Here is a 27,539-nt window from a genome sequence, read left to right as displayed (position 1 = left end):
GAAGCTGCCACCTCCTCCCTGAGCTCTGCCCGCAGGCCGGGCCATGGGCAGCCACTTTGGGAAGGCTGCATTTGCTGCCCATCAGCTGCTCTGTGTCTGCCAGGAATTTCAACAGCCCAGGTTTGGGTTGGTGCTGAGCAGAGGGCAGGGAGGAGAAAGGGAGAAGGCTCTGCTGCACGGCAGGTGGATCCAGGCAGGGCCAATCTGGGGAGCAGCCTTGTCTAACAACAGCATTTCATTTTCCAGTTCTACCACATTTCATTTCATTTCATTCTTCACTTCTGCTAGAACTGCACATCCACAGGTTTCAAATATCCCCCTCAGTCCCAGCAGCCTGCTTGAAGATGCTGTGTCTTTATCAGACCCTTGATGGTCCTTCTGAAATGTGAGTCTCACTGGCTGCATCCAAACCTTGTGCTTGGAGAGCATTCCTAACTAAAGCAATTTGGGCCTATGGGGAAGAAGGGGAATGCAAAGCATTTCCTAAAGCATTTTCTACTGCAATTTCATTGTGAGGAAAAGCACCTGAAGGATGATGTGGGGATTAGGATTGAGACAAATCTGAGTTTGGTGGGTCAATTTTACTTTGAGAGCTTGAGAAACACAGGAAGCCCAAGTGATGATCCCAGAGGGTTGAACACAGAGGTTTCATCCTCCCAGATATACAAGGGCCTTAACCTTAAAACCACTGCCCTCCTCAGCACGGAGCTGTCTCAACGCTGCATTCATGTTTTCTCCTCTTTGTGCATGTGTAGAATTGCAATCCCTCCTGGGGAGGAAGCTTATTCCAAGTAAATTCCTAAACAATCAGCTGAAAAAAAAACCTGAAAAGTTCTTTCACTTGATTTTCTACTCCCTGCCAAATGCATGTGCATGCCAGGTCTTGAGCCTGGTACTGGAGCTGAGCCTTGAAGGAGGAATTGTCTACACAAGGCTTCTCCTTCACTTTTGGGATCCGGTGCTGATTTCAACCAGGTCTGGTGAGAGAAGTGATCATAAATACACCACGTTTCTGTGTGGCTCATGAAAAATGAAGAGCAGGTTTGGCCCAAGGCAGGTGGTGTGGTCAGATCCTGTCTGCTCTGCGTGGAGTTTTTGGTCTCTGGGGACCTCTTGTGTGGGGCAGGAGTTCATGTTGCCAGCATCTCTTGCTGGGCTTCACTCCCACATCCTCCACTAATGATTTTTGAGGGTTATCTGGCTGCACTGGCCAAAGATGCTCTGCTAAGTCACCTTCTCCTTCAATTCTTCCAGGTCTCATCAGCTTTCATAGCCTTGTATATTTTTAAATCCTTTGATATTTGAAACACTGTTCCCCTGCAAGGCCTTCTCCTACATCCCAGCTTCTCAGAAGGCCCAAGGGGACAGGGTTGGCCAAGGGTGGAGCTGTTCTGGGTTTGTTGGTGGTGCCTTATGGTGAAAAGTGTGTTCAGAGCTGCTCAGCAACTTCTGCCCATCACTTTGACAGGGAAGGAGTGTAGTGGGATATGATAAATCACTAAATTGTCACTTCTAAATGCTGCTTGCAATGAAAACATTGTGCATAAACCCTCCTGAATGGTGTTAAATTTGTCTGCTATATTTCTTCCCTCCCACCCCACCACTGCTGCTCTAAGTATGATCCCTTAGTAGCTCAGTCTTTCTTTGTGTTTTGTTTGACATTTATGCCCACTTTCCCCAAATCTCTTGGGGTTCTTTCTAAAATGTGATATTGATTTTTTTTTCTTGGTTTAAAAAATACCCCTGAAATACACACACAGACACACATACAAAAGAAGCAGTTCTCCATGGGCTCAGCCCTGAGTGGTAAAGGAAAAGCAACAGGAAGGATGGTTTGTAGTGCTGTAGAAAGTCTCTGCAAGGCTTAAAGGAGCATCCCATTTCCACAGATAGCTTTTTTTTTTATTTTTTTTTTTTATTTTTTTTTATTTTTTTATGTGTTATGGTGCAGGGAAGATCTGGAAAGAGTGCAAGTCCCTCATTCCAGTTTGGATGTTTTGTTCTTAGAAGTGTTCTTTCAGCTCTTGGAGAGCATAGTTTTGGATTCATCCTCACATTCTCCAGTCTTGGTGGTTCTGTTGGTTTTTTATTTCCCTTTCTCTGCCCTTTTCCCTGCCCTCACTCCCCTGATGTCTGCAGGGGATGTGATTCAGGCACTCAGACAGCAGTATGGAACCCCTGCAATGAGATGGCAGCACAGGTCAGCTTTGGCTTTGGAGCTCCTCCTGGGGCAACTCAGGGAATTACTGGGATGGATTCAGGTCCAGAGCAAGCAGGGTTGATGCCAGCTTGCCTATTGCTGCAGTGTTTCGTGGGCAGATGTTAAAAAGGGCAATCACTTGTTTTTCAAATTTTTAAAAGTGTAATAGTAATCAAATGGTTATAAAAATAGTAATACAATTAGAGTAATAATAATTTGGACAAATTGAATTAGGACAATCTGAGACAATAGAGACAAAGAGTTAGGGACAGTCCGGGTACCTTTTTCTGGGCAGCAGGAGCCCGAAAAAGGACCCACGTGAACAGAGGATTAACCCTTAAAAGCAGCAGCCTGTTGCATATTCCTACACTTCATCCATGATGCATAAATTCCATTCAAACACAGGATTCTGTCTGGTCAGTGTCAGCTTCTTCCTCTGAATCCTGACAGCGCCTTTGAGGCAGGAAGAAGTTGGTTTCTTCTGATAATGGAGCAGTAAATTCTTTTTCTCTGAAAGATTGAGGTGTCCTGTGGCTGCTATCTCGCTGCGAGTCCTTTCTTTGAAAAAAGTATCCTACATAGCATAGTTTCTATTTTAACATTTATTATAACCTGAAACTATATTGAACACAGTACTTAAGAGAATTAATACAGCATTACTTTCTAACACAACACATATAATATTCATTTTAATATTTGCAAAAAGCCACTCATAAAATACATGCATTTTTCACATGAGTGAGGAATGTCCCAACTTCCTCAGCAACAGGCCCAAGTCAATTATACAGTTCATCTGAGTAGTTATGGGGAACTTAATTAGAAACTTTTATTCTCTTTTTAGTTCTTTTTTTTTTTCTTTTCCATGTGGATTTTGAAAATATGTTAGACATTTGCTTCCCTTTTTCCCAGGACAGAGCTCATTTCAGTTCAAGTCATTGTCTTCAAAGAGAGCAGGGCAGTGTGAACTCACAGTTTTCCAAGCCACATGAAGAGGTTTGCTGATTGCTCGGAGCCTGGGGATTGCCTGAAGGATTTGTCCCAAGATCTGAAAAGCCAAAGAGACACCAACAATCTTAAAGGTAAAATGCTGCTATCTCCCAAATTTAATCCTTTAGCAAAGCTATAAAAAGAACTTGCACATAAAGAGGCAGGAGAAGCTGTCTGAGAAAGACATTGGTCCAGAGGACACCATGGCAGCAGGAGCTGTGCTCCCAGGAAGGCACAGGGCACTCCCACTGGGCTCCTGCTTGATGGGACCTGTGCCTAAAAGCAAGATTTTGTTGCATTCCATTGACTTGGGTGCATCTCTGACTGCTTTGTGACTGCACACTACCAGATTTAACTCCTGTTCCCTTCCCACCACTTTGTCCCTGTCTGTTTTGAGAGAATCTTATATTTAGCTCAATATCCTTCAGAAAGAAGCCATCTACACAGCTCCTGTGATGCTGTAGACCTGGAAGGAATGGACCACGAGGTGAATCTCAGGTCTGTGCAACAGCTTGGGGGATCTGTACTGAGTGAACATTCATGACACATCTTATGCTATCCCCTTAGCACAAAGCTGAGCTTCCAAGGCTCAGACCTACAGACAGCCTACAGTCTAGGGGACTTTGGATCTGTGCTTAGCTCTGTTTTAGATAGAAGGATACACCACACTCTGAACTGTCTGCTTACATCAGAGGCATCAGAGATACACCAATGTGGGAACACTCTTTAAAACCCACACAGGAGAGTGATGCCAATACATGATTCCTGCCTGCAGGTGGCACTCAGTCATGAGCCCTGGCTGCTTGCTAAGCCTTCTCATGAATGAGATCTCCTTCAGTTATGAGAAAAATGTTAGCTTTGGTACTCAGCAATGACCTTTCCTTGAGGGACTAAAGATCTGTGGAGTGGGATAAACTGAGCAAGACTCCTGGAAAGTACTGTCTATTCCAGAACAAAACTCTGGTGTGCTGGGCCTGACCCTATTCATATCTTCTGTGCAAGCACAAGAGGTTTAAATGTTATTTTGACAGATGGTGTCATGTCTGTTTCCATTCAAAAGCCAAGGAAGCATCTCTGTTTGGATTTGTGTCAGTAGTCCTGTTTCCGGGTATTATTTACATCTCCTGAAATAAAACAGTCACAATTCCTTGGATATATTTGAAGGACTGCAACAGTTTATGACCAAAACCTCCCTGAGATTTTCCTACCATAAACATCTCAGTACCAAAATGGAACACATTAGGGCAATCCCAGAGAATGTCCCCCTGTACTTCAGAACAACCTCCCAAGTCATGAAACTGTGATGCAGCTGGGCCTGTGATTTCCTTGGGAATGAGCACAAATCTGCATTATCTGGGAGAGATCCTTTCAGGAAATGACTGCACAGATCTGTTTAAAAAAAAAAAAAAAGAAAAGAAAAGAAAAAAGCAGAAATATTTTTGATGTCCATAACATACAGAACAAGGCTTTGCTCAAAGAGCCTGTTAACTTGCTCCCAGGTCAGATGCTTTTCATGTGATGCAGCTAGGAAAAACCATGTGAAAAGGCATTCTGACTGAAAGCAGCATGGAAATAACACTCATGGATGGAGAGGCCAAAATAATTTGTCTTCCTATTACCCACTTTAGGCTACAGAAGAGGAGCACTGAGCTAAGATAGATTTTTGCCTCATGCTACAAAGGAGGCAGGCAGGATATGCATTGTGAGAAAGACAGCTGGGTTTTACATCCCCATGTTCTTGTGCTTCCAGGAAGGTTGAAGTACATGATTTTTTTTCATAAAACCCTTTGCTAGGTTGCACAAGACCTACACCTCTTTGCATTTGTCCATCGGGGTGAGAGTAAAAAGAGGGGATTTAATGAGAATGTGGAAAGAAGCAAGGAATTTATTTGTCTCTAAATTTTAGTCCAGACTAGGCACCTATGAGCCCTTCAGACAGCAGAGCAGCACTTTTGAGATACAAAAAGCTGCAAGTTTAGCTTCTAAAGCTGCTGATAAAGGGCAACTGGGCTTGTAAAACCAGTTCCCATCCCTTCAGCCCCTAAAAGAAGGAGCCTAAGAACAATTTCCCTATGTTCTGCACAGATCTATGGCAGGCACAGCTGCACTGACAGCTGCTAATGAGGTGAAGAGCAGCACAGTTCAGACTGTCAACACTTTGGCTTTGAAGTTGTAAAATGTTTTAAAACAGATAAATATTTTTACTATTGTCCCAAATTTGCATCAGATAATTTTGCTCCATGTAAAAGTAAAGGGGAGTAAAATCATTGTCAGTTGTGGAAAATCTGAGTGCAGCCAAAATTATTCCTTCCCCCAATGTTAAACTTAACAAAGCAGCATCCTTCACATGTGTGAAGGATTCAATCCATCAGAAAGATTCCCATTAAAAAAATCTTCAGCTGGATCAAGTGTCCAGTGAAAAGGAACTCAAGAGTTCAGCACAAAGACCAAAGGTAGACACAGCCTTTGAGGGAAACCTGCTAGAAAGAGCTCTGACAGTGAAGAGCTCTTGGCTAGTGAAGAACACAGCCAAACACAGAATTTATCAATTTTCCCAGACTGACTTTACCTTGGCAAAGGTAAAAAAAATAATAGGCAGCTCTCTGGGGCTCTGAAGAATTTTCCGTGCAACTCAGTTCTGTGTGCAATGTTCAAAATAAGAATTATGGATACAAGGATGTCACTGATGTTGAGCAGGGACTTTGGGGAAAAGAATGTGATGGCCAACTTAAGATTTGGGATCTGCAAAAGATTCCATTTTATCCAGTGATTTATAGTGGGGTAGTTCACGTGTTTGTACCTCATCTCTCCTTCATTACCATCTTACTCTTCATTCCCTCTGTATACAGAATCATCTTGGGTGGCATGGAGCAAAGAGGAGTGTGAATTTCCCTGTGTCTGTGCCTGAGGTTCTTCCTGAAATGACAACAGCAGCAGAGGGAAATTGCCATGACTCCAGCTCGTGTCTCTGCCCCCACAGATGATGAGCAAGTGCTACAGAGCTGCCAGAATCTTAATTTCACTTGGCTGCTGCTTGATGAAGCAATAGGAACAGAGGCAGGAGTGGTTTTCTTCTGACTGAAGAAGCAATTTCATATATCTACTGGATTATCTTGCTTACTATCATGCCTTTTTTTCTTCTTTTAATTTTAAACAAAAACGCTTACAGTCTGAAAATACAAACTTCCCACACCCATTGCAAACAGGACGAAATTGTAATTTTCCTTATTCACCCCTCTGATCTCTATACTGAGCAGGGTCAGACAATTCCAGCAGAACTATTCTTTGGCCATTTCCTCTGGTTTCTCTGTTTACTCCTCCACATTTCTCTCTTATTATTTATTACTCCTTTTATTTCCATCAGGATCTGCATGCTTGCCTATCATTTTATTTACTGAAGGGATACGTTGATGTGCATTTAAGCCTTCCAATACTTGAAAGGGGTCTACAAGAACGACAGAAATTGACTTTTACAAGGGGATTTAGTGACAAGACAAGGGGGGGATGGATTCAGACTGGAAGAGAGTAGGTTTCGGTAATAAACTAGATATTAGGAGCAAGTTCTGTACTCTGAGGGTGGTGAGGCGCTGGCACAGGCTGCCCAGAGCAGCTGTGGATGCCCCATCCTTGGAAGTGTTTAGGGACATCTTGGACAGGACCTTGAGCAACATGGCTTGGTGGGAGGCTCCAAGCCATGCAAGGGCTTGGCACTGGATGACCGCCCCTTCCACCGCCAGCCATTCCCGGACTCCGCCAGCCCCGAGGCTGGGGCACGGCCCGCGCCCGCCCCGCCATGGTGGCGCCGCCGCCTCACAGGCTGCGACCGAGCACCGGGCGGGCGGCGACAGCCGCCTTCCTATTGGCCGAGCCTCTTCCCGTTCTTCTCTCCTATTGGAGAAGAGCGGCTCGTAGGCGGGGGTAGCCGCTGAGCGACGGCTACGGCCACGAATGGGCGGGCGCGGCCGTCCCTCCCGGCCGGCGCTGGGGCGGGAGCCAATGGGAGCGGCGGGGGGCGCGTGCGGTGCCGGGAGCAGGTAAACAGCGGGGCCGGCCGGGGCGCGGGACTGGGACCGGAATGGGAATAGGGATAGGGATGGGAATAGGAATGGGAATCGGGGTGAGAATCAGGATGTTGCGGGCTATGGATGTGATGGGATGAGACGGGACGGGACGGGCCCGGCGTTCCTGCGGGGTCTCGGGGTCGCCCCGCTCCCGGAGCTGCCTGTGTCTCTGTGTGTGTGTATATACGTATAAATGCATGTTTACGTATAGGTGCATATTATATATAAAAAACGACATATTTCCACGTGAGTTAGTGTATGTGCGTGTGTTAAGATACCTGTACACCTATTTCTCCTGGGCGGTGGCGGCGTATCCCGGCTTTCATTTGGAAGCGCCCGGAGGCAGAGGGAGGCAGAGAACTCCGGGCAGAGTTCTTTAAGCGTTCGGAAGGGCAGCCGGGCAGCGAGAACATTGCATGGGAGAGGAGCTCCTCTGGCCTCCTGCAAAGCCTCTGCCTGCTGGGCTGGGGCTTCTCTTGGGGCTTGCTTGTTTTTTGTTTTTTGGTTTTTTTTTTTTTCAATTTTCTTTAATGTTGTCGGTGTCGCTGGCCGTGCACCTTGGATGCGCAGGGAAGCAGCCCAGCCCCGCTGTGTCCCTTTGTGGGCGCAGGGAAAAGCAGCCACTGGGCCAGGACACAGGAACTCAGCCCGACACAGGTGTCCTTGTGTGTCCCCGAAGTGTCACCTCCAGCCCCTGTGCTGGCTCTGATGCCCTCGGCAATAGTGGGACTGATGCGAGTTGCTGCTCCCGCATATGAGAAGTGTGAGCTTTGAGGTTTTACCTGTGTGGGGCTCTGGTGCCTTTGTGCTGTGACAAGGAGCGTTTGGGCTCAGTGCTGGCAGAATAATCCTGACCCTCCTGGGCAGGGTCTGATTTCAGCTCTGCCAGCAGAATCGCCCTTTGGGGCTGCATCTTGTGCCTTTCTTGTGGGACAAGAGAAAGCAGTGCTGGTTCAGCCACAATGTAGAAAGAAAGCTACGGATCTTTACAGCTTCCCATAGCATCTTGTGCTTTGTTATTTTTGTGTTCTGGGGTGGAAAGTGAATGGTGTTTGCACTCTGGGATGGTTTGTTCCAAGTCCCCTGGCATTTTAGCAGCACGCCCATTCTGGCTATTTATTAGCAAGAGCATGGAAATCTTTCCTCCTAATTTTGGCCCCACCATTTCTGATTTCTTAAGTGTATTTCCTTCTCCTCATAATTATCAACAGCAGTGGTTGCTGCAGCCAAAACTTAGGAGAACATCAGGCTGTCAGTATCATCTCAAAGCTTTCTCTTGATCTAAATATAGCAAAGAAAATACATTTTTCTTAATATAATTGCCATCAAAGAGAACAATATGGATAAGAAGGAATTTTAACTCTCAAGTGGATAATTAAGTATTCTGCCAGGCTATAGCAGCCATTCTGTGCTGTATATTGTAGAGGTGTTCTTTGTGATGGATGAAATGCAAAGCAAAGGATTTAGATTGTTTGCAGTGTGAAAATAAAAGGCAAACTGAGGCTAGATCTTAATGTTAGTGAACTGGCCCAGTTTAGTCAAAATCCATGAAGCTGGTTTTTTGCAGTTGAGGAAAGAGGTCTCTTGCATGAAGGACATCTGGAAAGAGAATTGGTGACTCCTGTTTCCCTTCAGGATTCACAGGATTGCTGTAAAGCAGGAGTAATTGTATTCCCACCTCAGCTCTTGTAAGAAGCACTTTCTACTGGCCTACTTTTTGTCCCCTTTCATTTTTTCCATAGAGTTTTGAGAGTTGGGTCATTTTGCTCTTATGCATTGTATGATTTTTTTTGAATGAGACCTGATGGTTTGAGAGGCAGAGAGGAGAACCTTGCCTGATAGAACTTAGTGCTTCACTTTGATAATGGCCTGGAATTTTGTTTAATGTATTTGGTAGATCATGCTCTCAAGCTTTCTGTGAATACAGATACAGCTTATATTTATCTCCATGTTTTCCATTTCTGAGCTGTCCCTCTGCCTTTTTCAGCTCAGCCTAGAAAAACAGTCAATATGCACAGGCATATTTGCTGTCATGAGCATGAGTAGGAAAGAAGCTGCCTTGCTTTCCATCGTGGTGTATGCAGCACCTTTTGGCAGGCAGAAATCGTTTCCACAAGGCCCTTTTCCTTAGTTTTAGTAGTGGAGTGAGACCAGAAAACAGTGTGGCTTTGTAACACCCCTGGCTTAGCTGCCTGGTGCTCTCTGGCTCCTGTTTGTTTGTCAGGCAAGTCCCTGGCTTTCTGTTCTTTCCCTCTGCTCAGCCCAAAGGGTGCTGTCGTGTGTGAGGGTGACCAGGCAGGTCCTTCCTCCCCTGGAGGACACATTGCTCAAACCACAGCTCTCTCAGGCAGCCCCCACAGCCTTGGTGCCAGTCCCAAGGGCAGCTGTGATCAATAAATAGTGCTATTAGACAAAATCCCTGCTGGGTCTGTGGTGGGGCACACGGGGAGAGCCAATGTTCCTGCCCCTGTAAATTCAACTGTCCTGCTTAGGTAAGAGCCACAAAGCCACACTGCCAAGGGTTCTGCAGGGCTGAGGTGAGGATGGGCTGCCTGTCACCTTCAGGCTCACTCCTGCTGGAAGGGGGATGCACAGTGCTCTGTGTTTGCTCCCACAGCCACTGTCAGGGCCTGTCCTGCTGGCTCCTGGCTCTGTGACAGCAAAGGGAATCTGGTGCCTCCCTGGCTTTCCAAAAGCAGGACACAGCTGATGAGCACCTGGTGCTGATGAGAGTTGGAGGGTGGTGAGACGAGCCTTTGGCAGGACAGTTCAGATCAATCTCAGGCAGCTGTGACTTTGGTGTCAGCCACAGGAGCTCCTGTAAAGTCTTGGATCCCTTGGGGTGTGTTTGTGTCAGCCCTCACTGGAGCCATGGCTGTGTAAACAAGGCACACTGAAGCTGTGTTCAGCTCTGGATCTGCTTGCTGAGCAGAAGTATCACGGCACCTCTGCATGTCCATATCCTTGTTGGGGGAGCCTGGGAGGGCAGTGATTGGCACAGAGGTTTTGCTGCTGGTTTAACTCCTCCAGTGGGCATAAGTAGGGTATTGAAAGTGGGCTGACTGGCTGTCCCTTCCAAGTCCTCTGCAGAATTGCTCTCTTTATGTAGCAAAAATGATTTCTTAAATAATGTGAGAAAAAGTTCTTCGGTATTTTGATAGGGTTGTTGAAACCTAAATATTGGTCCCAAACTATCAGTGAATAAAGCTTTATTTATTTCCTCCCTGGTGTCTGGCATGAGCAGAAGGCTTTGAGAGTTATTTAAATCCTGTAGGTCACAGATCCTGTGGCATGAATAACTTATCCTGTTCCTCATCCAGAAGTATGTCATGATTGAATGACTGTGGATCTGGCTTCTTTAAAGACCTAAATCCTAGAACTGGAGCAGAGTCTGGTGTCCCAGCTGTAAATTGTGAGCCCTCAGGTGCTCAGTCAAAAGAGTGAGCAAATTATTTATAAATAACAAATTCATTCAATAATTATTAAATAATATAATAATAGAACTATTTAGATATAATTTATTAATATAATAAACATTTAAAGATAAAATCATTAAATAAAGGGTGTTAAGCATCCAGAGAGGAGATCTTGGTCTCTGTAAGAAATAAGCACACAAGTGTTAAGCAGCTCACTCAGTAGAACAGGATGACTATGAAGCTGACAGGCCTGGTGTGAGGGTTAGCCCTGCTTCTGTTTCCCATAATGTACCACTTTTATCACCAGAGGAGGAACAAAATGATATGAAAAAGCAAGAGAAGCCAGGGGAGGAGCAGATGTCTGAAAAATGTTTCACTTGGGTGGATTGAGTTGATGTTGTAAAATTTCTTGAAGGTGCAGATGTGTTGAGGAGGCTGTGAAAGAAAGGAGGGGTCTCCTACACCTCCCTCTTTCCTTCCTGCAAAGTGAATTTCAGTTCCTTTAGTGAGAAGCAAGAATATCTCACAGATCTTCAAAGCAAATACTCTGATGTCAGGGTGTGCTGGTTGGGCTGTGAATGTATGATTCAGATTTAAGTGACTGTGTCCAAATCACGTGGCTTCTTCAGCTTCCTCTTCTATTTCCTGAGACACAGGAACTTGGGTAAGGTTCTGTAGAGGAGAGTTCTGGTAGATATAACTGCTGACAATGCATTAGAGGTATGGTTTTGCTCATGGACAAGTGGCTGGGTATCAGAAAAGTGATTAATTACTTGCTTTGTTGAGCTGACTTAATAAATGCTAAAAGGAATTTTCCTGTTAGTTGCATGTATAACTTCCTGAAATCCTGATTTTAAGGCTGTTCTGCCATATTTAGGGTAGTGCACCTTCTCCCTCTGGTGTCTAGAAAGAAGAGCTGTTCCTTTCCTTTCTGCACTCTGTCACTGCTTTGCCTGCTTTTCTGCATAGCAGTAGGTGAAAAGAGGCCAAGCATTTCTAGCCCCCACATTTATTCTCTGTGTTTTTGCCCATTCAAGTAATTTTGCTTTTAATCACAAGACAACATAAGGAAAAACCCACAAGTGGCTCTCCTAAAAGGAGACAGGTGTTTCCCTTGCTATGCAAACCTCTTCATCAGCAAAGAGAAGTGCTGCTAATAAATTTCATCTGGTTAATAAACAGTCATAAGACAGCATGTAGCTCCTGATTAGTGCCTTATGTAAAGCTGAGGCTCCAGGTTCCTACGAAAGTTCTGCTCCTTGCTGATGCTCCTGGGAGTGTTGTGTAAGAGCTGAGCTTTCTGACAGGCAGCCAGTGTGTGAGGTGAATCTGTGTCTGGCCCCTGGCAAACAAACACTGAGCAGGGAGAAACCTCCTTTGTGGCAGGTAAGGTGTGCTGGTGGGAGAGGGCAAATAGAGGCAGCAAGTGTGAAAGCTGTGGTGAAGGAAAAGCAAATTTCTTTAATGCTGCATTGTGCTGATAGCTGTGCCTGCAGCAGTGCCAGTGACTTGAACTGAAGGGATTGTCATGGCTGGGTGAGGGCAGGATAAGTCTGCTGTTGGGAGGAGATGGAGCCTCCCTGCTCTGAAATCTGCTGAATCTTCTTCAGACTTTCAGTCCTTTGCAGTGTGGTGTTCACTGTTTTCTTCCCCCCTGCTCTGCTTGTCCCCACAGCCTTGGATGGTGCCTGGCTGTGCCCTCCTGAGCGCTCCCTTGGGCAGCGGCCATGATGGCGTTCATGAACAATTCGGACAGCGAGGAGGAGCCCTGCAATGAGAGAACATCCCTGATGTCTGCAGAGAGCCCTCCTGTTCCCTCCTACCAGCATGGCCTGCCAGCCTCAGAGGCAGGGCAAGCACAGGCACACAGGGTAGGTGTGTGGTGACAGAAGCAGTCCTGCTACCCCTCCATCCCTCCTGCCAGGCTGGATTCTAGGATTGGCTTTGGTGTTGTTTCACTGATGTCACACGCAGCCAGCAGCAGCACTGCCTGTTGCCACTTCCTCCACTCTGACTTTTCCCCATATGTATAGTCCTCCCTTTTCCTTCCTTTTGATCAAGATTCCAAATCAGGCTTTTCATCAGGACCTGATGCAGATAGGACTGTCGCAGGACATCCTTTTTAGCCTTCTTGTCTGCTCTGGTCAGATGCAGCGGATGGTAGAACAGAATCTAGTCCAGCTGCCAGCAAAGCAGCAGGATAAAGCAAGCACAGCATTGCTGAGAGAGGAGGAACAGGTCAAGCTTTTGTCACCTCAGGTGATATTTTTTTCTGTCTGGTTCGGGGCATCTTGCCCTTCATGGCCATGTGTCTGTCTAGATATGTGTATTTGAAGAGCGTGGTGGTGTTCACAGGGGTCCCAGGACGAGGGAAGAGACGAGAATCTTGACTCCATGTTTCAGAAGGCTGATTGATTATTTGATGATATATTAAAGCTATACTAAAAGAATAGAAGAAAGGATTTCATCAGAAGGCTAGCAAGGAATAGAAAAGAATGGAATGATAATAAAATCTTGTGACTGACCAGAGAGTCTGAGACAGCTGGACTGTGATTGGCCATTAATTAAAAACAGCCACATGAGACCAATCACAGATGCACCTGTTGCATTTCACAGCAGCAGATAATTATTGTTTACATTTCGCTTTTGAGGCCTCTCAGCTTCTCAGGAGAGAAGATCCTAACGAAAGGATTTTTCATAAAATATGTCTGTGACAGAAGAGGTCCTTAGGTATTCATGGCAATGGTTTAAAAACTCTTGCAACCTGTTTTCAATGGAATTGAATGGAGTTTGTAATTGTATTGTTCAGTTGGTACCTTTCTATTAGGACTCAGCTGTGATGCTGTGGTGGCCTACAGCAGCCTGGTGAGATATGATGGAATCAAGCTTTGAACACAAAGAAAAGAAGCATCTTGCACATTTACAAATATTTCTTTTCAGAAGAGGCGAGCGGGCAGCAGCCATGGCCCAACCACCAATATTGCCGGTGGAGAAACGTCGGGCTCGGGTGTTGCAGTGAGAGAAAGCATCCTGGAAAATGAAGAGGAGGAACTGACTCTGAAATATGGAGCAAAGCATGTAATCATGCTCTTTGTGCCTGTCACCCTTTGTATGATTGTTGTCGTCGCCACCATCAAGTCAGTGCGCTTCTATACGGAGAAAAATGGGCAGCTGTAAGTGGGCTCTGATACAGCCTCAGCATGTGGGACCCCCTGCCCCACACACACGCTCTGTGCATGCAGAGCGCTTCCCTGGCAGGCTGGGAGAACCTTGGCACAGCTACAGGTGGCTGTAGGAACATACCCAGAGCTTACTGAAGTACGCTGTGCTCACCTGTGTTAAGTTTTCCCCACAGCTGCATGGTACTGATGCCCGAGCAGTGTCATTTGGGCTGCCCTGAATGAGGCCTGTGAGCTGCATAATCATGAAGCTGCTTCATTCTGCAGCAGAAAAGGCCCAGGCTGAGCTCCTCGACTGTTCACTCACTAGCTGGCAGCAATGAGGGAATAGCATGTTCATTTGGATGAGTGTCTCATTTCCTGGTGATATTTCTGGTTCCTAAAGACTCGTGGTGTGGATACGTAATTCCATCCAGCTCCTGCTGACAGTGCCTGGCTGCTGGGGCTGTAACTGCTTCACATATGGGATGGAGAAGGGGGGACTGTGGTCCCTTGAGCTGAATCAAAGGAAACAAAATAAGGTGGTGAGAAGGGATAAAAGAGTCCAAGACTCTCCTACCAAGTGTGGAAAGAAAGGGTGTCCCCCATTTCAGAACAGCACCTGGGAACCCAGCTCCTCTGGAAGAACGTGCTTTTGACAGAGACCACTAATCATTAGTTGATAATTAACTTGAGCCCAGCCTACATCTCATGTTTGCTGTCCTTGGCAGGTCTACCTCCCTTTCTTTCCCACACGCAGAGAGGTCTGGTTTTATCTGGGACAGATAATTAGAAGACAATATCTATACTTTATATTGCTTTTGCTTGATCCTGCAGGATCTACACCCCTTTCAGCGAGGACACCCCATCTGTGGGCCAGCGTCTCTTGAACTCGGTGCTGAACACCATTGTAATGATCAGTGTCATCATTGTCATGACTGTGTTCCTGGTGCTGCTCTATAAATATCGCTGCTACAAGGTAAAGCACCTGTGCCAGAGCCTTTTCCATCTCTGTGCTGTGAGCCTGGGATCAAATGGGCCTTGCATGGCAGTGAGAGACACAGGCACAGCAGGAATCACACTGTGCAGAAGTCTTTGTCAGTGGTGATGGAGCTGTGGCTCTGAGTAGGCTTTGCTATTATTTTGTCACTAATGGTAGGCCCTTAAAAACAAGGTCTGATACTTTGTGTGAGTCAGGTCTGAGTCTTCTGCATCTGATCCAAATGTTTTGCCATTTGTACTTGTACCACTTACTGTGGATGCTTCTATTAAGACATTTCACACAAGCTTTGTGGGAACTGGTATTATTTCTGCCTTCTGGAAGCTCTGGTAGAAGAGCACAAGGCTTGGAGAGAAAGGCACATTCAGGTTCTATGGTGCTCAGGGAATTCTTATGTGTGGTACCAACCCAGCATTTGAGCTCTGTCTATTCCTGCTTTTTAAACTTGTCCCAAAGACAGAGTTTATTTTACAGCCTTGGGCAAACCCTTCCTCCTTCCTAGCAAACAGAAAGAATGTGCTCACCTGTATGAGCTAGCAGCCAGTATGAATACCCATGAAAATGCTTTGGCCAGAGACTGAAATAAACCCAAACCAGCTGAAATGCTAAGGGACAGAATACAAAATGAAAGTGGGAGAACTGGGAGGGACTGGCTGTCCCTCCTCCTTCACTGAGTGCAGAAGGAGACTATTGGGCTGCAGTTCTGTCACCTGTGCAGGGGTAACAGCCCCTACAATCACTGTCTCTTCTTGCCCTTGGCAGTTCATCCATGGCTGGCTGATCCTGTCCTCCCTGATGCTGCTCTTCCTCTTTACCTACATTTACCTCGGGTAAGTGGGAATGGTGCAGGTAACCTGGCAGTTCAGGGCTCCTTCACCTCTTTGCTGAGAATTCCCGCTTTGAACAAGAAAAGGAATGTCTTCCCTTCTCCAAAGGCATATTTAAGTGTTGTTAGAAGAAGATAGCTGTCTTTTTTAAAAACTGGAAAAGAAGATCTTTAATAGTCAATGCTCAGTTTTACAGAATCCCTGAGAAGTGATACTGTGAGCATGAAATGAACAGGCTGAATCTTGTGTTACAGAGGCCCTGGATTATACTTTGAGAAGCATGTGGAAAGGCACTTCATGTGCCAAGTTACTTTCCTGATTTGTCTTTTTTCTTAGACAACATTGTTTCAAGCTCATTCCCTTAGCTCCCAGCTCAGGTGAAAGGAAACTTTTAACTTGTGGATGAGACATTTGTTAAGACATTTTCATTTTTAACTGTGAGCATATTGCACCTGGTGGTGGGATGACACTGACAGGATTTCTTTGCTGTAGAAAGTCATGTAGCCACAGGCCTGTGCTCATTTAAGACTTGAAATCCTGCCTGCTCAAACCCTTGGAATTGCTGTTGAACTGAGGACTAAGGCAGTGGGGTGCTGGTCTGTAACACAGCACATCCATCTCAGGCAGGAGGAGCAGGGCTCAGAGCAGCGAGTAGCCAAAGGGCAGGTTCCCCTTTCATGATGAGAGTTGCTCTATTCTGCTTCCTCCTGGTGTAGCTGGGGGCTTTTTTGTTTAGCTACAGCCTTACCTTTTGTTTAACTTTGCATGTCACTTGCTTTTACTGCTTAGCTAAATTTTCTTGTGGTATTCCAGGGAAGTATTGAAGACTTACAACGTGGCCATGGATTATCCCACTTTGTTCATAGTCATCTGGAATTTTGGAGCTGTTGGAATGATTTGCATCCACTGGAAAGGTCCCTTGCAGCTCCAGCAAGCTTATCTCATTATGATCAGTGCTCTAATGGCATTGGTGTTCATTAAATATCTACCTGAGTGGTCAGCATGGGTGATTCTAGGTGCAATCTCCATCTATGGTAAGTCTGGGTTGTGACTCTCAAGGCTTGGCTCCTGGAGAGGTTACTCTGTGGCAGTCTCAGGACTCTGTATGTCCTTCCAAAAAAACAACTTTATGGTGCTAAAAGCTTTAGAAAGTGCCAGATGGGCAATTAATTTGACTCCCTGTCTTGTCTCTTGCTAATTGTTCGTGTAGGTAGTGTACCTCAGCCAGGTCTTTCAAAGTGGATCACCAAGTCAGGGAAGGACTGAACCTCACCTCACTGCATGGTAGGGGTGGCTGGATTTTTATCAGTAGCAGACCTGACAGTCTTGCAGGTTTTGTTTATTGTTGTCAAGAGATCATGGATTTTGGTGTGAGTTCTAAACTTCAAGAGAACCTGCAGAACAAGAGGGAGGAGATGTGATGGAGGAGAGAGGGTAGGCAAAGAGGTACTGGCCTGAAGGCCTTCCTGCATGTGAAACCAGAGCCAGGGTATGAAGTGATGGAGTGTGGAATGTGAACAAAGCACCCCCACTCCTCCTCTAATTAAATTTAACATCTCAGTGAAATGCTGCCATCAGCTTTCAAAGAACTCATGTGGTATTCTCAAGGGGCTTTTTATAGGATTAACACAGTGAAAACTCTTATTATTATATTAAGGCTTGGAGGTGGTATTTTAAGTGAACAACACTTTCAGGGACTTAAAACAGCTAAAGTTATGCAAAGTGGTGGAAAGTGCCATTCAGGAAATCATCTGGTTTATATGGATAGATGTAAATGTAAGGGGAGAACATCTTAAAGATAAAGAACATAAAATATGCATGACAGTTCAAGATGAGATTGGTCCTTTTCTTTCTGCAGATCTGATGGCTGTTCTGTGTCCCAAGGGGCCACTGAGAATGTTGGTAGAAACTGCACAGGAGAGAAATGAGCCCATTTTCCCTGCATTAATCTATTCCTGTGAGTAAGATTAAAATGTTAATGTTTTTAGCCTGATGAAAATCTTTGTCTGTGTCAAAGCAAAGAGCACTGTCTTAGGTATTTTCTTGCCTTAAGAATGGTGCCCAATTATGTTCTGGATTTTGTAGAAGGCCTTGTTTACCACTTACAATGTTGCTAACTCTAATTAGCCAAAGGGAGCCCACATTTACCTTGTGAAGCTGTATGTTCAGAAACAGACTGATCCTTTCATGAATACAGTGCAGAATATGCTTCTTTTTTTCTGCACACAAAACCCTGTGTGAGGTGGGCAGCAGTGTTTGCCAAGTTCTGTGATGAGGTGATGCTCACTCAATGCATTTATTCATTGTGTGTGTGCTTTACAGACACACTTTAAACATGTGATGAGGCTCCATGCTTCCTGCAGCCCCCTCTGTACTGTACAGATGCCAGTGCTTAGAAATTTGCTTTGTTGTTCATTGTTTGGCTCCTCACTCTGCAAAGGGCTGCATTCAAGTATTGCTCTGCAAACAGAATCAGTCATCTCTGCCCTGGTTTATTTGGGTTCTTTAACTACCACAGTGGCTGGTGCCCTTGTCAGAGGTATCCACATGCCTAAGATAAGATTGTTGGAAGGCAGAAGACTCAACACTCATGGGACCTGAACCTGAGTGTGCTTCATGGACCTCAGTGACTTTTTCATTACATCACTTGGAAGATGAAGGGTTATTCCCAAATGTTTGGTGCTAAGATGAGGATGCCTACAACTTGACTGATTTTTTTTTCTTCAAGTATTTAATGTTACATAAATGCTTTTATGTGTTCCAAGCAGAGTCTCAGCTCACCTCAGCTACCTTCCCTTTTACAGGAGATTCTGTTACCCTGACCTGAGACAATCCTATATGAAGTCTTTCCCATGCTTTAGTTAACAAACAAGAACTTCCCTAAAGGAGAATGCAGTTCAGCAAATAATAAATACTGAACAAAAAGTTCTTGTGCAGAATGTCAGTGTCTCCATTGCAAGCTACATTCTGTGGCTCCCTCTAGATGCAAAAACATCACCTTGGCTGAGCTCATCATGGAAAAGCAGGCACTGGGTTTGCCTTGGCTTATTTTGTTTACCTTAGCTTCTATAAAATCAGGGAGACTGATGCACACTTAAATAAAAAGCTGATTTGAGGTCCCTTCTGCTGATTTTGGAAGGGTTTGTATTCCTTTTCAATTTAAGGATCCCAAGAATAAACCCTCAACCATCAGTTGCTATTGGAACCCAAACAGAAATATGCAATATTTTGACAGGATGGAACCACAACAGGCAGAGAGAAAACTTGGATTCTGACAGCTCCTGTAATCCCTCACTTGTACCTTTAGCAGAACATGAGCAAGCTGTGCTAGTTAACCTCTGGTTACCTTTTGTATTACCATCATTCCCTGGGAAATTGTTTTCTTCGAAGAGAAGAGGCAGAAATCAGGAAGAAACCAAAGGATTTGTAGACCCTAGTTCTGGAATTTTGCTTCCTATAATCCACAGAGAACATTATATTGACTCTTAGCTACTTGTGCCCTGGAACTTTCTTAAAAACTGAATGGATGCATTGCCTTGGCTTTCTCCCACCTTGCTGTCTCAGTTCCTAGGGAAACCAGGTGAGTGTTTTAGAAGCATTTACAGGGGCAAGGGTTTGTATTTTTAGGGACAGCTAAATACTTATTTCCTCTGAGCTATAGTGGCCAATATTTTATGCAGCTGATTACTTTCTTTCTTCCAGCTGCTATGATGTGGACAGTTGGAATGGCAAAGCCAGACACAGCAGCAAGAGGAGCAAGTCAGCAGACATGGGATGCAGGTTTGTTTGCATGTTCCTCTCCCATACAGAGCACTGTCCTACAGAAATAATGAATATGTTTGAGACTGAATGTAAACATAAGCCCCCAAATCCTGATGGATGAATTTTTTTTTCAGCGTTGTTACCTGCAGAACTCAGTGATGTTCATAAACCTGCTGTTAGGACTGGCAGCAAAGATGAGAAGACAGTGTAGGAAGCTCCAGTATTCAGGCCACTTTTATTTTAAAAAACCCCAAACAAACAACAAATTAAGCAGAAGTGTTGTTCAACTCACATCTTCAGTGTACTGAAGTCAAAGCTGAAAGGGAGCTAGTGGGGAGTTACATTTTTCCATACTGGGGATGGTAAATTACAACATAGGCTCCTAAATATAATACTGATGGGCTGGTGAAATTCAGTGTTGCATTCAGACCAGTGCCATGGTGTACCTCTCTGTAAGTATTCTATGGCTCACCCAGCTAAAGAAAATAAATATCTTTACCCTTGGATAAAGCCTAAAGTTAAAGACAGTTACCACCAGTAGCTTTTGTGATTCAAGTTTACATTGTAGCTGGTTCTGCAGTAATTTGGGTACCTTTGCTTTTATCTTCTTGAGATGCAAATTAAGCTGCCTTAAACTCAGTTTTAAAGTGACTGAATCAAATCTTGCATGTAGTTTTGTGAGGATTTGCCATCTAGTCCTGTTGCACTTCAGAGATGACAGTACTTTAGAATGTAAAAGCAATAAATGTGTGCAAAGGTTTGATAACTGAACATGCTGCTCATTTCAGGATGAAGCAGATGACATACCAAGGAATGGCAGGGACACAATCCTGCTGGGAAATGGGGCACAGAGCAGGCACAGACTACATGCTGAGGGGTACAGAATGCTCTGTAGAAGCTTTTGTCCCAGATCTGCTTGCACCTGCAGCAGCAGCAACCTGTCAAACTGACATGGACTGAAGCGTTTGTAGGAGCTTCTGAAAAATAGGAGTTGTCAGATAAAGTCATATATCACAGACTGGCTGCTTCTAAAAGTACTGCCAAAGGCTCTGTCAGATGTGCTTTAACAGAGGGGGGGAAAAGTGAAATTTGTGGACAATGAAATGTGTCTTGCTTTCTACATGTGAGCAGTCAGCTCCGAGAATCTCAGTGCGACTCAGGACTTCTCTCACAAATGGCAGTCCTCTTAGTCATCTATTTTGGGTGTATGACTGGTTAGGGAATACCTGAGCACCTCCACCCCAGAGGTATAACACTGTGGGAATACACATTAACTTTGCTGGGTTTGCCTTGTCACTGTGGCCTGTGCAGAGCAATGTTATTTCTGTGTACCTGCTCCCTTGTTAAAGCCATTGAGCTCCTGGGTGGCTGCCAGAGAAGCTGGGAACACCCACACTTCCAGCTGTTCCAAACAATAACACACATGTTTCCCTCAAAGCCACTAAATGTCTCTCTCCTGATGGTTACATCTCCAGGAGAAAAAGGGCTCACCCACTGCAGGCCGGCTTCACAGGAGTGTGGATTTCATGGGCTAAAACATGTTATAAATGTAGCTCTCTCTTGTGTTTCTTGGTTTTTTTTTTTTGGTAATCCACTCTTGGCCTGTTTTTGTGGAACCAAGCTGAGGATGGCAGAAAACAGCTCAGGAGCCCTTCTCATGCAGAGTCTCAGATGTCAGAGACGACGAGTCCTGTTCCAACCCGCCCCGTCACTTCTTTAGAGGAGCTCGAGGAGGAGGAAAGTAAGGGAAGCTTTATACCTTCTTTTCAGTGTAATTAGAGCCTGACATTTTTAGTCTTTGTGCTTAACACTCTGTTCCCTAGTTTGGTCTAATCACAGTTAATCTGAATAGCTGTGCTTGCTGAGCAATGAAGATCTTGAGTCTGACTGTGTATTACCTCTTGCTGCTGCAGAATCTGTTCTGGGATTGTGGTTCCAGTGACATCTGTTGGCTACATGTACAATTTAGAACAGTGCCTTCTTCCCCCTGACTCCTGTCCCTCTCTGTCCTTGTGCTTCCTCAGCTGGTTCAGGGAAGCACCTCAGAGAATGAGGGAGAACAAAGCAGTTAGTGGGAAGAGGGGTGGAAGTCTCAGCCTCCTCAGGAATGTGTGGGTCCAGGTTGGTAGCCAGGACTAGGAACCTTTACCTGCTCCCCAGGGGACAAGAATTTGTTCAGAAGGAAGCAAAACAGGAGGCTGAGAATTAACACTTATTTTGTTTTTCCACTTCTTTTAGGGGGTGTGAAGCTGGGCCTTGGAGACTTCATATTTTACAGCGTGCTTGTTGGGAAAGCAGCTGCCACAGCAAGTGGGGACTGGAATACCACACTGGCCTGCTTTGTAGCCATTCTCATAGTAAGTGAGCAGCTTTTAAAAGCTCTGTCACAGCCTGTTCAGCACAGAATTGTTGCCAGAAGTACCAGCAGCTGAGCACTGCTGAATCAGTCCAGGTAACCTGCTAGGTATTTAGGAATACTCTGTCTCTAGATAGGCACTACAGCAGAATGATCCAGACTAATCAGAGCAGAGCCAAGTGTGGATGTGGTGGGGGTGAAACAGCCCCAGGGAACTGCTGGTGTGTTTGCTTCAGCCACAAGAGTCAATATTTGGAACTCCACACTGATTAGCAAGTGTAGTTGAAAAGCTTAGCTCTGTTATGCTAGGGGGAGCTGATAGATAAGAGGGTAAGGACCTATCTTATTCTACTATTTGAACTGGAAAAAAATGAGAAGGAAGGAGACTTAGATCCATGGAAATTATCAGTAAGGGCAGGTGACTAACATACTGTAGCTGCTAAAGAGTTGGTCCTGCCAGGTCTAATGAAGACACACTGTTAAGCTTCCACCTGAGTGGAAAATAATTACTATGCACTTGCTGTTTACCTCAACATCCTCATGGAAATTAACCAGAAAGACAACAGCAGGATTTTTAGAATGTAAAAGAAAATTGATTACTGTGTCCTTCTTGGGCCTCTCTTTTCCTACGTAGATCCCAAGGACAGTGCCAGTGGCTGTCACTTGTGAAAATTGTGCATCAAAAAGCATGCAAACTAGAAATGAGCTGCCTTCACTGGAGTCTGTTCAGTGTAGCTTTCTGACCCCACAGCTCAGAGAAACCCATGGGATCACCAAACTCCCTTTGCTGCAGTCCAGCATGGGGGCATCCCTTTGCTGGGGGAAATATTCTTGGTCATCCATCTTGTGAGGCCAAATGCCCCATTTTGCGTCTTTTATGGTACTTTTAAAACTTGTTCCATCTCCTTTTGCAGTTTCATAATCTTGCTGCTACATGGCTTTCTGGTTCCCAAAAATGTCCCCCCAGTTTCCCAGCAGTAAGCACATCTCAAAAGGGAGATGAGATTTAAAGAGCAGGTGTAGGCCAGATATGGTCCATGAGAGAGTAAGAACAGAACTACAGGCCCAGGTAGATTGTGAACAAGTTTACAGTCTAGAAACACTGATTAAAAAAAAAAAAAAGAATTTTAAAAATCCTGTCTGCTGATCTTTAGCTAGTGGATATTTTTGGAGCCCAGTGTCTTTGAAGTTTTGTCATCATGGAAGAATTAAAAAGGGCTCTGATGAGAGAAGGAATCTAGAGGTACTTAGCCACAGGATCTACTCAGAATATACAATAGCTTCCTCACATGCTCCAAAAAGCAGATCTTGGCCTGCTATTCAGGTAAAACCAGAATTCACCCATTGTAATAAGCAATCCAGCCAAAAGAACAGCAGTGGATTTTTGATTTTGTTTTGGGTTTGGGGTTTTTTTTTGTTTTTCTTTCTTTTTTACCCTAAGGGACTTTGTAAACTGGGAATGTGTTATAAGTATTAGAAACCTTCAGTGGAACTCCTATCTGTGCAGTTCACCAGGATTTAAGTGCTTTTGTCTGCTGGATCACTACTTCATTCATAATGGCACAGAACAAGGAATAAAATAATGTGTAAAGAAGTTAACCCCTTGGGGTCAGCTGTACCTCTGCATTTGCTGTTCATACCACTTTCTCAGCAGAGATTTCTGTGCTCAAGATTGCTGAGGAAAAACCTGGCCAGCTTGTGTGAAAGATGAAGCTGTGGGCACATCCATATTCTGCTGCTGGTAGCTCAGGCAGTCTGCAGTGCTCTACAGTGCATTTAGATAATTATCTGTATGTTGGCTTGTTGGTGACAGGTGAATTTCTGGTTGTTGTACTATTACCTCCTTGTGATTCTTATTCTGTTCTCTCTGACAGGGTTTATGCCTAACACTTTTACTACTGGCTGTTTTTAAGAAAGCACTGCCTGCTCTCCCCATCTCCATCACCTTTGGCTTGATCTTCTACTTCTCGACAGACAACCTCGTGCGACCGTTCATGGACACCCTGGCCTCCCACCAGCTGTATATTTAGAAGTGAGAGTTAGAGGATTCTTTTTCAAGCTTTGCTGTGAAGTATGGTACAATGTTTGGAATAGGTCATAAAGTTTTTACACTTAGTGCCATATATTTGTAAGGAAAACACTAATTCCTTGATATGCCGTGTACTAAAAATCTAATAGTTACATGTTGAACTGAGATTTTTCACAGGACTCTTGGTGAAAAGCCTGGCTCCTTGCTGATGTCAGAGTGTTACTTTTATTTTATTTGAGGTGCACAGTGGCTGTTGTGAGCACAGAACCCTGTATGTGGCATGGAACACTGGAGAGGTGAGGGGTCTGATCTTCCAGGAGCTAAGTAAGGTGTTTTAGCCCTGGAACTCCAGTCATCTTCTACCATAATCTAGAATTTCTAAGTTTTCACTTAGAACTTCTAAGCCTACACTTCTGAAGTGTTGTGCAAACACGAGGTGCAAGTGATTGGAAAAGCCCAACTGGGAGCATGCACAGAGCAGTGTGTGAGCCATTGGAGAAGTGAGGCTGAACTCTGCTGTGCACACAGCATCTGTTGAAATGCCCTAAAGGCCCATTTATCCTGACCTCAGTTAGACACGGTGAGCCAGGAGGGATTGAGACAGGATGTCAGTGCTGGGATGGTGGAACATCAGGCTCTGAGCACATCCACCAGTGCAGCAAGCAGCTGATGGAGGCAGGGCTGCCCCTTGCAGCACATCAGATCCTCAGCGTGCAGAAACAGATACTGCTCTCTCCTCCCAACGTTTTATTTTTTAGGAAATATTTTTCTGGGTCATGACTACAATCCTGAGGTGACCCTAAGGTGGAAATGACTAAACAACTCCAGTAAATCAGACCTGTAACTTAATTCCTGTGTTTCTGGTCTCATTTCTGTGCATTGTTCTAACTACTCCAAAGGAGGATTTACCTTCCCTTTATTAAGAGGTCCTCTCTTACACTGACTGAGACTTGGTTTACCTAGGTTTTTGTACTGTTTAAAGATTATTTTTTTAATTAAAAATTTTCAAATAGCTATTTAGTGTCAAAGGAACTCTTTTGGAAATATCCAGTCATAGTTTGTATCAAAATATTGGGGTGCAAACTTCAATCTGTTGTTACATTACTTTTAGGAATAGCTATACACCCTCAAGTGAGTTCATTAAGAAAATCACAGTGCTTGATGTCAGTAAAAAATACTTAGGACAGACTGAACCTTCATGTTTTGTCCACCTTTGAAAATAATTTTATTTCTACTCTTTGAGTCAGTTTTTCAATAGCTGCCAAAGTTCTGTGATTTTATTTTTTTTTACCTGTGTCTGTTACTCAAACAAGCTCAGTTTTCTTTGACAGCTGATCAGTGTCAGTAAATGTTAGATTATGTGAGAATTCATGAATAATGCAATGTCTTTGAGAGACACAGAATTTAATTTCTGGAAATACTTCTTAGCAAAGGCTTTGAATTACACAATTTTATGTAGTGCTTTTTCCAGTAGACCTGTTCAAGCTCATCTGCTTTGATAATTAACAAGGATATCACACAGGTGATTCAGACTAATTTTTAAAAAGTGCATAAGTGTTTTTACAAGGGGGGTGTGTGTGTGTGTCTCAGTCTGGACAAGTCAGTAACTCTTGCTCTTTGTTAGTTTTCCATCCTCATTTCTCACATTTGCAATGTTTGGACTTAACAACTGCAGAGTTAACTATTACTAAAAGGTATTTCCTTTGGAAATGTAAATCAGTAGAGCTTTGTTTGCTGATTTTTAAGGTTATGTGAGAGTTGCTTTTTCTATTTGTTTGTTAGTGTTTGTTCTTTTTAATTAAAACAGTTATGGGGCCAAATCAGACTAGAATCACTGGGAAACGTGATTGTACTTTTTGCATTGCATGGTGTAGAGAGGATATTAATTATTTGTATATACTGAAAGAAAAATCCTGCTTGGTTTATCAGGTTTGTATTTCTATGAAAGCAGAGTTAATACTTGGAGGAAACTGGCAAGGGACCCTTCACATACTGAAGGATCACCACTGGTTTTCTGCAGATATCCGATTGCCAAAGACTGGCCTTCCACTGACCAATTCTGCAGAACTTACAAGAATTTTAATTTAAAAGGTAACTGAGCAAGAGATTCTGGCAGTGCAACAGAATGTATAGTCCTGGTGAGTGAAAGGAGTATATCATGGATATACTGGAGTGGTTATAAATGTATAAAGTTCATATGTATTTACTACAAATATATATTTGTGTTTGTGTGTCCATATACACACAGACATGCAAATTTTAAAATTATGTGGAGTGATTTCTCATCTTTTTGGACGTTTTCACCTGTGCATAAAGTGAAGTTTTGTTTGTGATGTTAAAATTGTGCAGCATGGCCTAAGATGTGAAATGCAGAGAGCAGGATTTACCCTACTCACAGCTGGCTGCTACATGAGATACTGACTCAGTGACCTGGCACCTTGAATCAGCAAAGCATTTGTCTGCCTAATGTCTTCATTCACTGGTGTCAACTTGCTGCATGCTCTGAACCAGCACAGCTGCCAGCTACACTGAGGTGACACCTTCCTTGGTGCTGGTGTCACTCAACACCTGAAGTCCTTTAGGAGGTGCCATGTGTTGGGATTTTCCTGTGTGATCCTGCTCACACTCACCCCTCCTCTCCAGTCTGAAATGAGTGTTTCATTGCTTCTACTCTCAAATGTACCTTGGGCATACATCAGTCTTGAAGATCTAAGACTGAAGCCAAGTCCACGAACAAAAATGTAGTGGTGAGCCTGCCTAATGCAATCCCCCAGTGAAACTTCTGGTGGGAGGTGTGGGGTTGTTTTGCTGAAGTGTCTGCTCTGTGTCAAAGACTGGAGATGAGCCCCGTCCTCAGAGGATGCACAAGAAGCATCATAGTCATAATGAAAAAAACAGAAACAGGATAGTCCTTGCAGAAGCACACAGTTTTCATTTGATACTCATGGTCTGATTCATCAAACCTGACTTCAAGCTCTTTGTTCTTGCCCTCAGAGGTACTTCCAGCTAATCCCATGGTGGATGCTTTCCTCTTCCTTGTAACTCAGACTGTGGTTTGTTTAAATTGAATATAGAGTTATTTTTCTTTATTGTTTCCCTCAGTCCCCGATCTCAGTTTCTGCTTTAGAGACGCTCCTTGGCAGCCACGGGAGGGCAGTAGGTCCATGTGGAGAAGCACCAGCCATTTTAAAGTACTCTGCCCTGTGCCCCTTGTTTTTCAGAGATGCTGAAGGCCCTGCAATCTCCCTCGTGGGAGGAGAAAAGAGAAAGGCAGGCACCCCACGCCCCAGCACAGCTGTAGTTTTGGTCCAACATGGGAGAGGCTTTCAGTGAGAACAAGCTCAAGCTGAACCAGAATTCATTTAAAGCCAGCTGCTTTCAGTGTGATGCCATGTTCAGCACTGCAGTCCTGGGTGAGATGCTGCTGTTACACTCCGTTTTGTTTGGGTTCTCTCCCCCTTTTCTTTTTTAAATAAATCATCCAGTCCTAGTTTCATTCCTCAAAGTCCCAAGCATAAGTCAGGGGCTCCCCCAGGCATTGCTAAATTCAATTTATTACATAAAGATTTCTTCTGGGCATCTTCAAGAAGGAAAGGAATAATTATACTTACTGATTTGTGATTCTTCCTCTTCCAGTCTCCTATCCCAGTAGGTCTTGCTAATCTGGGAGGAAAAAAGAACATACAGCTTGTCCTTCCAGCTCTTGGCACTGAGAGATCTAGGGACAAGCTAGATAATGTTGG

General features: G+C 44.4%; 1 protein-coding gene across 4 annotated transcripts; it reads left to right on the top strand.

The window, feature by feature from the left end:
• The first annotated feature begins 2,429 nt into the window (after positions 1-2,429).
• Positions 2,430-27,400, top strand: PSEN2 (presenilin 2). Of its 4 annotated transcripts, XM_066546198.1 has the most exons (12): positions 2,431-3,279; positions 12,340-12,535; positions 13,605-13,837; positions 14,660-14,801; positions 15,585-15,652; positions 16,463-16,683; positions 17,508-17,606; positions 19,352-19,429; positions 21,033-21,152; positions 21,650-21,768; positions 23,642-23,799; positions 27,018-27,400. In XM_066546198.1, the coding sequence occupies exons 2-11, from the start codon at positions 12,392-12,394 to the stop codon at positions 23,795-23,797; spliced, it is 1,380 nt and encodes a 459-aa protein (XP_066402295.1). In that variant the 5' UTR covers positions 2,431-3,279; positions 12,340-12,391; the 3' UTR covers positions 23,798-23,799; positions 27,018-27,400. The 4 variants fall into 4 exon arrangements, with proteins under 4 accessions (XP_066402296.1, XP_066402295.1, XP_066402293.1 ...); XM_066546199.1 differs by lacking the exon at positions 27,018-27,400 and having other exon boundaries at positions 2,430-3,279; positions 13,608-13,837; positions 23,642-26,064; XM_066546196.1 differs by lacking the exon at positions 27,018-27,400 and having other exon boundaries at positions 2,432-3,279; positions 23,642-26,064.
• The last annotated feature ends 139 nt before the right edge of the window (positions 27,401-27,539 follow it).

The sequence above is a fragment of the Molothrus aeneus genome, chromosome 3, assembly GCF_037042795.1.
Source record: "Molothrus aeneus isolate 106 chromosome 3, BPBGC_Maene_1.0, whole genome shotgun sequence".
Classification (NCBI taxonomy): domain Eukaryota; kingdom Metazoa; phylum Chordata; class Aves; order Passeriformes; family Icteridae; genus Molothrus; species Molothrus aeneus.
This window is presented reverse-complemented; position numbering and strand designations above follow the sequence as displayed.